This window comes from Takifugu flavidus, chromosome 16 (genome assembly GCF_003711565.1).
Source record: "Takifugu flavidus isolate HTHZ2018 chromosome 16, ASM371156v2, whole genome shotgun sequence".
NCBI lineage: Eukaryota > Metazoa > Chordata > Actinopteri > Tetraodontiformes > Tetraodontidae > Takifugu > Takifugu flavidus.
In genome coordinates this window covers 9253953-9264105 of record NC_079535.1, presented here as the reverse complement: position 1 = coordinate 9264105, position 10153 = coordinate 9253953, and the positions used below count along the sequence as shown (strand labels likewise).

Genomic DNA, 10153 nt, shown 5'->3' with positions numbered 1-10153 from the left:
ATTAAGCCAAATAATGGTTTTGTTTTTGTTATTAATGCTGCTGTGAACATAAAACCACAGTGGCGTGAAGAACACATCCTCAGTTATTTAGAAAATTATTGGAGAAGAGGGAAAAATAGCTCATTTTATTTGCCCAAGGATCAAATGGTAAAGTTAACTCACTTCAGTATCATGTCACAGCACTGCCTGATATCATGTGATCGTCTGTGCTTTCCTATTTTTTTAAGTTTTAAATTAAAGCCAATCCATTAAAATCCAGCCTCCTCCTCAGATGAAACCTTGAGGAACTCCACGGGCTCCCTTCATCATCAACGCTCAGTCACGTACAGGCTAAGACTGAAAAATCAGGACCTGAGAGCAGGATCCAGGTGGAAAAGTGAGGAAAAGATCGATATTTTCAGAAGGACAGAGGGAGCCCACTGTTGAAGGAGGGCTCCTGAAGAAGGTTGGCCTCATCATGCTGTAAGGGGGCAGCTGCAGGGGGCATCTAGGGTCTGATGTGGGGCTGAAGCTGCTCGAGAAGAACAAAATGATGTATTCACTGAACCAAAAGCCCAAGGATGCCAGGCCAGAGTTACAAGAGGGTCGGCCGTTTACAGGCGGTCCAGGTTACAGACAGGACATTAATATAATTCCCAAAGATACTTTACTATCATCCAGTTTGTGCTACCTGCCCTCTGACCTTGCTGAGTTTGGAACAGTGTTGTTCACAGCTGAGTTGTCTTTAAAAGAAAAATAAAACCTGAAGTCAAATTGAATGAACGTTCCAACGCGCTCACCAAAAACCCCGTAGTTTTTGAATCACAGCCGAATTTATTTTCCCTTTGTCTGCCATTAATCACCTGAAGATCCCTGCGGTTGATTTTGTGCCTCACTGGAGCGGGCCCAGCAGCAAATGGTGACAGACTGGATTAAACCAGCAGCACGTGAGCTGGATTAAAGGACGCAGCCAAATGTGGCTGATGTGCATTTAGGGTAAAAAAAAGAGAAAACGATGCTGAAAATCTGCGACCGAGCATGACTGGCTGTTTTTGGAAGACACGTCCCCCGTTGAGAGGGACATTTCTGTATTCCCAACAGGTTTTTACAGGAGGAAATTAAGACAGCCATGCAGCACAGCGCCTGTCCACTCCTCTCTCTCCCTCTGTGTCTCTGTCTTTGAGAACACACTTTCATTTCAGACGTGAGCTCATATCTGCAGCGTTTCACATATACATGCTTATCTGGCACCTTTGTCCGGCAGCAGCGTGGCGCTCCGTGTGCCAGGACGCCGTCTGGGCCGATAAGGAACTCCCAGTCATCTCCAGGCTCCATTTATCACTCTTCAGCAACACAGCAGCGCTGTGTTTATCTCTCTTCACTCTTTTCTTCTCCTGATAAGTGTAGATTGCACGCCCCCCTCCCCCCCTCCCTTTTTACGTCCTCCTGGAGGCATCAAATGGAAATGATGGTTTTTAATTGCGTCCCCAGTACCAGACACTTCTAAGGGAGGCCTGATGTGAAATTAGATGCAGGGAGGAAGAGAGCGTGTGGCTCCTGCTCGTGTCAGAGTGGGAGGCTGGCCTGAAGAGTGGAGGCTGCAGCTGTGGCAGATTGCTGCCGGTGCTGTGCCACACGTTATCAATCTTTCTGGGCCAAACAGTCAGGAGAGATAACTGACATCCATTGCAAGTGACACAGGAGTCTTGCTCTGTTGGCGCAGGGAGGATTTCCAGGGACACAGAAGTCCCAGCATCCTCCTGCAACCCGTCAAACCATCTAAGGCTGTAGTGCATTTAGAGAGCTGCTAATGCAGGGAACAAACGAGGCAGGGAGTATTACATTGATTAAAAGCTTCTTAAAGCATCCTGGGAAATGCAGTTTTTGAGGAACAGCGATTCTTTTTTTTTCTTTTTAACTCAAAGGGCACTGATATATGACGATGAGTGCAAAGATAAAGTGCTAATTTCCTGCGCCAGCTCAGATTCTTGGGTATTCCAGCCTGTTAGGAGCACTGAGATGATGGCTCTCTTCCCAGTGAGGGGTGAAAATAGAGCTATTTGGCTCCGTGTGACCAACCAAGGGCAACTTTGGTCGAGGAAAAATGAACCAAGTAGATGAAATCAGGTCCCAGCCGGGACATATGATTCAGCTGCAATATCAGTCCTCCTGTCTCAATTAACCCGCAGCAGACAACCTCATCGGTGTGAGCACCGGAGGACTGATGAGAGACGACAGACATTGATCCAGATGCCAGAAAAAACGCTTATAATATCGATTTTATTTTTTAGCCTGGCGGATACATCAATATATACATGATGTCACACTCACAGGACTTTCTGATAGAGGTTGCATCATTTGCAGGAGTTTGATTTACAGCGGGTTCTGATTATATGAAGCATAAGGCTGCCACCAAGCGGACAAGGCTGCACCCTGCACCCATCAGAGAAATAATAAATCATTATCAAATGAGGACACAAGAGTGTATAAACAGTGTTTAGACACGAATGTCTCTAATGTTCGAATAAGTGTGTTTTCTCTCCTCTATTTTACTTACCTTTACTGTCAGTAAACTTTTAAGACGTTATACACTCAATGAATGGATAAAGGCTTGTTTCCGCTTTTCATTAAAAAAAATGAATTAATCAGTGAGGAATTTACTTATCTATGTATTTTTTTTAAAACCCACTCGTCGTAAATATAACTCTATTTTTCCAGAATGTAGGGGAGTTTTGTGCTGGACGTTCAGCCGTTAACTGTAGTAACTACTTTGATCGGCAGGGGGCAGAAAACACCAGGTTCAGCTCATCTTTATGCCTAAATGGGTTCCTCTCATCTCCACTCAGCTTGCAGCCAAAGCTCAGTCTTCCCAAAATGATTTGCTTGCTTTTAATCTCAGCAATGAAATCATATTGCTCTTACTCTCATCAGGAAAGAAATTGAATGTTAATATTGCATTAGGCAAAATCTTTTGGTAAACCCCACCCTGATCTCACTCTGCATGGATTGAGATGATCTTATGATGGTCTTCAGTAGCTCAGACTGTCCATCATCAGAGATACTGTGAATTACCTCTTCATGTCTAATGTAAACAGCTTGATCTTCCACAAATCTGATCCGGCATAACCTTCTCTTCCGCTCTCAGAGGATTAAATAGCTCTGCACTTTAGATGAATAATCCTCACTCTGTATATGTCTTGGCCTCAATTACTGAATTGGGTTGAGGGTCTGTGGAGGTTAGATGTGCGTCTATAGCACGTCGTTCCAGCCACGCCGTTTCAAATTGGTCCTCAGCTGATGTTTCATCATGTCTGAAGTGTGTGTAACTTGCTTAAAATGAAAGAGAATGACAAGAAATCCTGCCTAAAAACTCAAACACAACCGACTGATGTCTTTTATCAAGGCTCTTGAATTTACAACCACAATCTGGACTGGCTGGAAAATGGCATGAAAGATCTAATTACAAGAAGGGAGCCAAATCAGAAGAGAATAACAACAATAGCAGCTTTGACATTAGTTAGAACCAAAACACCAACGCTGAAGACATTAAACTGCCACTGAATGACATGTTACAGGGAACAAGAATGATTTAACTGGGACACAAAGGTCCTGTTTTCCACATATTACACCTAAATTCAGCTCTAAAATACCAAACCTGTTGTTATGGCTGCCTTTAAAGCCCTGTCCAGTTCATCTCCTGGCCCCCATCAATTATCACATGTATCCTTATCTCTGTCAACAGTGTAATTAGCAACCTTTTCCCCATCCGGTGACATTATGCTTCCAATCTGAGCAGCCATTCAGTGCGGGGACATGCAGCAGCATACTGATAATAGCCATGCCGCGCCCTTTAAATTAGTCTCAGTTTAATTGGACCAGAACTCAATGGTCAACTCATTAGGAGGGCCCATTTGTGGAGCGAGGCTGAAGTGTGAAATGTGATATGGATTGTGTGCTGCAGACACATGATTGCGGTGTGAAGTGAATTCCAACTGGCCTCATGGAGCATTTAGGAGAAAAAAACATACAGAAGATCGTCAACAGATAAAGCTGTTAGATTTTGGATCAGTATGTAGATAAGAGGACTAAGCGGCTCTGGCGTTACTGCTAATAGCGAAAGTGTTGAGGTCAAGCTTCTTCCGAGGGCCACTTTCACTCGTCTCCTGTCCCCAGAGCGCCGGAGCCTCCACTTTTATCTGAAATGGAGCTCAGCTGCGATGGATTGGTGGAGCTAAACCGACCGTGACGCTGTGTCCTAACAAACCCAGGCCGGCAGAGCATCAGGTGGCAACTCATCCAGTAGCCACCGCAGCAACCGGGGCAACGAAATGGTCATTTTACAGTGAGCGCCACACTCTTCGGACCACCTGCAGAGCTGAATAAAACGACACCAGAAAGGCCAGATTCAGTAAAAGGTGATTTGTATTTGAGTTATACATATTTTCAAATAAAACACAAACACTACAATAAAACAGAATTCAAGAAAACGATGACTATTATATACAGCAAATATATAACACATCAGTTACTTTCTTTCTCTTACAGATTACTGTCGGTGGGATGGATCGTATTTAACATCATTATTTAGTACAACAATGAACAAACAGCTGCATCTCAACTCACATACCTCCTTTACTCAACAGGGCACCTATTTATATGTGCACCTCTTAAAATGCATCTACACGACGCATTTATCAGAAACAAGGACAACAATCATCTGAATAACATATGAACATGTACTATGGTAGCTTAGGAGCTAGCATTTTTAGAAAGCTATCATTGTTTTCCTTCATAGAATCAAATCACCCCTAAACTAAACCAATAAATCCTGATGGTTTGCAAACGATAATGAAGTGAGTAACTTACATCTGTAAACTTTATTCCTGTTGGTGAGACTGACATGTTGGTGAGACTGCTGTTAGCGTCGGTCTGTGCGCGCGTGAGAAAGGCTACATTAGCCACGGCTTGAGCCCTAAACCATCTAAAATTCAGTTGAAGACAAGTGCAGGAGCCGTTTCATGGCTACATCCCCTGCTATCATTCCAAATTCCTGGCGTTAAACAGAAGGTCATCAGGGTGCGTGAGTGTATGTGTGTGTGTGTGTGTGTGTGTGTGTGTGTGTGTGTGTGTGTGTGTGTGTGTGTGTGTGCGCGCGTGCGCGTGTGTGTGTGAGGTACATTGTTTGAAATTAATGCTGTGAACAGACTCAGGGTAACAGCTGATGATGTCCTGATAATGGATGCTGCATGTTGGGGGGCAAACTGGGGCTTGCGCGCCCCCTAGCGACCGTATATGGTAATATATTGTTCGTGACATGGTTAGGAACAGGTTGCGGGGATGTTTCAAAGGATACATTCAAAAAGCAACAGTTTCAAATAAATTTGTCCTCATAATAAAACCATCACAGCAAAACGAGGTACGTGACTTGAGATCCAATCATGTAATCTAGTCTGGTTCCAAGTTCATTGACAGTCCTAATTAGTGTTCTAGCCGTATAAATGCAGGTAGAGTCGTGTATTTGTCTGTATGTGATGTACAGTATATACACCAATATGAACACTGGACTTTCTCACAGACTTGAACCATCTCTACTGTGCACGGGCAACAAAAACTGTATGTTTCGAAGTCAGCAAAAGTGCATCGGCATCTTCAGTCCTGAGCCACATGTGTCCCAGTTTTAGAGCCAGATTAGAGACGAAGGTGTGGGACAGATGTTGGGTAAGTCCCTCACACATGCACTCAGTCACATTCCCGGGGGCCAAACATTGTCTAATGACTCTTGGGCTCTTCTGCGGGGCTCAGGGGACGGCTGGCTTTGCCCTCGGCCGCCTGTCTCTCCTGGTTGCCCTCCAGTCTCTCATGGGGAACGGTCCCCAACACTTTGGCACTGTGCTCCTGTGCCTTGGCCCTGAGCGCCGCAATGCTGTTCTCCCTCAGTTCCTCTTTAGAAATGGTGGACTTGGCGTCCGACCGGGCCTCCTCCGCCTCGCTCTCCTCCATCCTCTTAGAGCTCGGCTGCCTGGCCGCTTCGCCCTTTCCGTCCAGAGGCAGAGCCGGCACCTCCGCAGACTTTTTGTGCATCCCTGCAAAGAGTTGCGGGTATTCAGATTTAGAATAGCACCTGTTGACTGGTAAGCCATCGTGGACTGAAAACAGCAAGCAAAAGATAGTTCTAGTTTAGAGAATAACGTTCCCACGGAACAGTGCATGAGCAGCAAAGCAGAAAAGATGTGGAAAAACAGATCAAGCAAAGGTCAGAGGTCACACGAGGTCCAGTTCAGACGTTGAAGCCTCACCCAGCAGCCAGGGCGCGCACGAATCCATGACGCCATCTTTGGCAGATTTGAGGATGGACTCTGGGAGCGGGATGGAGTGTCTGACCATGGCTCCATACAGGCCGTACTCCGCCATCACGGTGCTGCGGCCCCAGCACTTCTCCTTCTTCCTCCACTTGGCTCTGCGGTTCTGGAACCATACCTGCACCAGGAGGACAACGCCAGCGTCAGTAGCTGGGTCAATGAATGCAGAGAGTTTCTGGATTTGATTTATCTTTAATGTTTGGTGGAAAGAGAAGTAGCTGAGAGCCTCTGACAGTCTGATGCATCTGCTATGTCAAGCTGTCAGAGCCTTCAATCCACCCAACGTGAACATTGGATGGAGTTCATTGCTTCAGGAGCTCTGGCTCCTGTCAGGGCTGATCTCCAGCTACCTGCGGTGCCATCAGACGGTTTGACATATCCAAGCCGGGGGTCAGATATTCTATTAAAAACAATCAAACGGTTTTCGAGCTTTATTTTGATTCCGACAGCACCTCTTTCACACAAGATATTCTCCTTCTTTTCTATTAGAAATCGCGTCTTTGCGCCTCAAAGGGAGCCAGCGCGGAAGCTGTGGGCAGGAGTGACCCAGGGGCCCTCCGCGGCTGATTGAAAAATAAGTTAATTTCTGGCCCAATCGATGGCGGCCAGGCGGGAAATATCACGGGAAATTAAACTACCGGGACTCCTGGGAGCGGCGCCATTGACCCGCGCTAATAAATTCAATGTAGTTATTTCATTTGAACTCCCTGCGCCTCTCCAGCAGCCGGCCTCCCCAGCCAGTCTGATTTAACTAATTACACTCAATGAGAAAATTGGGTGTTAATTTTATTTAGGGTGTGGGAGCAGCGGCGGCCCTTATTTATTTATTTCCTCTTGATCATTTCTCCGGCGCGCTGTTGCGCTCCCGTAATGAGAACGAGATTAAAAGGCAAAGCGCGACAGATGGATGGTCCGGGTCACACCGCAATCTTCTTCCGCCTTGATTGCTTGATTAGGTCGTTAGCGGCTCCTTCTGCGAGGACAAATTGTTTCACATCCAACTGCGGGCCGATGAGAGATGATCTATCCTGGCGAGGATGCTGGAGGAGAGGGGGCTTTGTTCGGGGCGCCGCCGGTGATGGATCTCCAGCGGGGGCGCGCTCAGAGCCCATCCACCATGAGGGCAGACGGCTCCTTCACATACTTTCAGATTGCAGATTCACATCTGTGCTGACTCTCTGCCCCTCTGAGTGTATATTCATTCTAACCGCCTAAATAGTTTTGTTTCTGCAGTTTGGGCGACGCGCGTTCTTGTAAATCGGCTTTATTAATAAATGTGAGCCGACATAATATTTAAACACTTTGATTCAGCTCGTTGTTTAACAGACAGCTAATTGTAATTAGCATATGACGCCATTATAGCTGGAAAGGTCTTAATCCGCTCTGCAGACAGTTTATAATATGAAGAATTTACAAAAAAACCAAAAGATAAAAGGTAACTGGACTCTGTCGCCTTCCCTTAAATAAACGTGCCAAAACTGCTTTACAAAATCTTCATCTGTATAATAAACCATTAAAATCTGTCTCATAAAATCAAACACACGTTGGGTATTCAGGTAACATTTAAAGTAAATACTAAATTATTTCATCTCGGTTATTTTTGACAGTAAATTAATTTTAAAAACACAACGTTTCTCGACAAATATTACCTGTATTCTATCTTCAGGCAGTTCTGTTTTCATGGCCAACATCTCCCGAGCATAAACATCCGGGTAGTGCGCTTCATTAAAGGCCTTTTCCAGCTCCTCCAGCTGGTACGAGGTGAAAATGGTCCTTTAAAAACCCCAAATCACTTTAATATTATGAAGAAAATGTGTTTTGCTCAAACAGTTGATAATTACGGTGCAATACACGAATCTGGGTGCAGATAAACCGTGATAATAAAATCTGTAAATACACGACTAATTATTTAATTGTGTATTTGGGAATAGTGAATAAAATCAGGACAAGAAAAAATGAAATACATTTATTTTTTAATGGTAATTTCTATTCGGTTTGTGTCCTGCTGGCAGTGTGAGAGTAATTTTACTCAAACATTAAATGAACAACTGTTTCAACGCAATTCTTGTTCTGTGTGATTAATTGTAACTTTACGCAGCTTTTAAAGACAAAACAAAAGAAATCCAACGTTTCACATTTAAAATGGACAAAACACCACCGACCTGTGACGCCTTTTCTTTCGTTTCTTGCTTTGACTTATTGAGGATTTTGACATCTTTCGTTCATTTGAGGACAATTCCTCAGAATCTGTATCAAAACAAGAACAAACAAAGGGATTAAAATTCAGAATAAATGCAGCTGCCTTTTTAAATTACTAAATAAAAACGATAGTAATTACCGCAAAATGAAAACACCCCACATCTACTGTTATTTATGGAAAAAGTGTCAAGGGGCACCTGAGCTTGTAGACTGACTGGTGTCCAGCGGGCCCCCGGACCTGCAGTGGGGCTGCAGCTGAGCGTCGTGCGTGTCCGACAGCACCGTCTCTAAAAACGCGGGCTGGCTGTAAAACGACGGAATTCCGCCAGGGCCGATTAATCCCATCCCGACACCGACACCCATCCCGGCGGGGCCCAGGAGCGATCTGGCGGCGATCAGATGCGCCCCGGCCGGCAGCGATTCCAGGGGGTTCCTCGGGGCCGAGGCGGGCTCCTTGTTGAGCCCTAATATCTCCTGGATGCCGAAGCCGGTGCACCTGGGCGGCGGACGGGTCGCGCTGTTCTTCGGCTGGTGGCTGTTGGCGCCGCCATTTGCGGCCAGAGAGGTTTTCTCCGACAGGTTTAAGCGTTCTGACAGCACCGCGCCTTGTTTGCCCGTCATAATGCTCTCGATGAAAGGCCTTTTTTTCTTATTTCACAGGGTGTCTGGCTGGTCCCCAGTGCATGATCGTCTGTACAACACAAGAGAAAATGGTCCTTTTATCCAACAGGTCCATCCTAACAAGAGGCAGGGCCCCGCAGCCAATCAGCTGCAAGGATTCTGGATTCCTGAGGATCATGGATGCATTATACGCCCTCTCAGATTCATATCTGCATTTTCCTCAGGAACACATCAGTAAACGCGGGGGGATTTAGTTTACAGAAAGAAGCCCAGGAACAGAGTGCTTCTCTGCCAGGAGAGAGGGAAAATGAAGCTGGGAGCTTTTAGAGTTTATTATAAATATGGACGAAAGCATCGAAGCGAAATATTGAAGGGGGTGGGGGTGGGGGGAGGTCTCGCATCAGATCAAAACTGAAGCAGATTTCTGTTAATATAGCTGTTTATTTTATAGGAAGACGAGTTTCACACCTTTGAAATGCTGCAGGTTTAGGAAATTACACCACGAGTAAATCAGAGCACTTTTCACTGAATGGTTGGTTAGCACACACACACACACACACACACACACACACACACAACACACACACACACACACACACACACACACACACCAGCCGGCTATGATCTCTCAGCCATTGACTCACATGGATAGATAACTGATCTCCAGATGCTATACGGGAAAGTCATCGCACGGAAATCAAAGCGCTCCTGGAAGCGACAGCTGGACGGTGCACACACACACACACACACACACACACACACACACACACACACACACACACACACACACACACACACACCGGGCAAATCCCGCAGAGAAGCACCAGCGGGCGGATTAATGCGCCCTGTGAGGAAATATGGGTCAACTGTGACTAATAAACTATTATTATTATTATTATAATCATCATTATTATTATCACCATCATCATCATCATCATCATCATCATTATTATTATTATTATTATTGTTATTATTATTATTAAATTAGCTACGTG

General features: G+C 45.3%; 1 protein-coding gene across 2 annotated transcripts; it reads right to left on the bottom strand.

The window, feature by feature from the left end:
* Window positions 1–4383: 4383 nt before the first annotated feature.
* Window positions 4384–9613, bottom strand: vsx2 (visual system homeobox 2). Of its 2 annotated transcripts, none has more exons than XM_057011624.1 (5): window positions 8735–9613; window positions 8501–8585; window positions 7988–8111; window positions 6276–6456; window positions 4384–6125 (listed from the first exon to the last, which is right to left on the bottom strand). In XM_057011624.1, the coding sequence occupies exons 1-5, from the start codon at window positions 9156–9158 to the stop codon at window positions 5749–5751; spliced, it is 1191 nt and encodes a 396-aa protein (XP_056867604.1). In that variant the 5' UTR covers window positions 9159–9613; the 3' UTR covers window positions 4384–5748. The 2 variants fall into 2 exon arrangements, with proteins under 2 accessions (XP_056867604.1, XP_056867605.1); XM_057011625.1 differs by having other exon boundaries at window positions 4384–6062.
* Between the last annotated feature and the right edge of the window lie 540 nt (window positions 9614–10153).

Coding starts and splice junctions, on each gene's coding strand:
- vsx2 (XM_057011624.1), bottom strand. CDS start 9,158: ATGACGGGCAAACAAGGCGCGGTGCTGTCAGAACGCTTAAACCTGTCG. Junction 8,586..8,734: donor CAGTCAGTCTACAAGCTCAG/GTGCCCCTTGAC, acceptor GTTTTGATACAG/ATTCTGAGGAATTGTCCTCA. Junction 8,112..8,500: donor CGAAAGAAAAGGCGTCACAG/GTCGGTGGTGTT, acceptor GGGTTTTTAAAG/GACCATTTTCACCTCGTACC.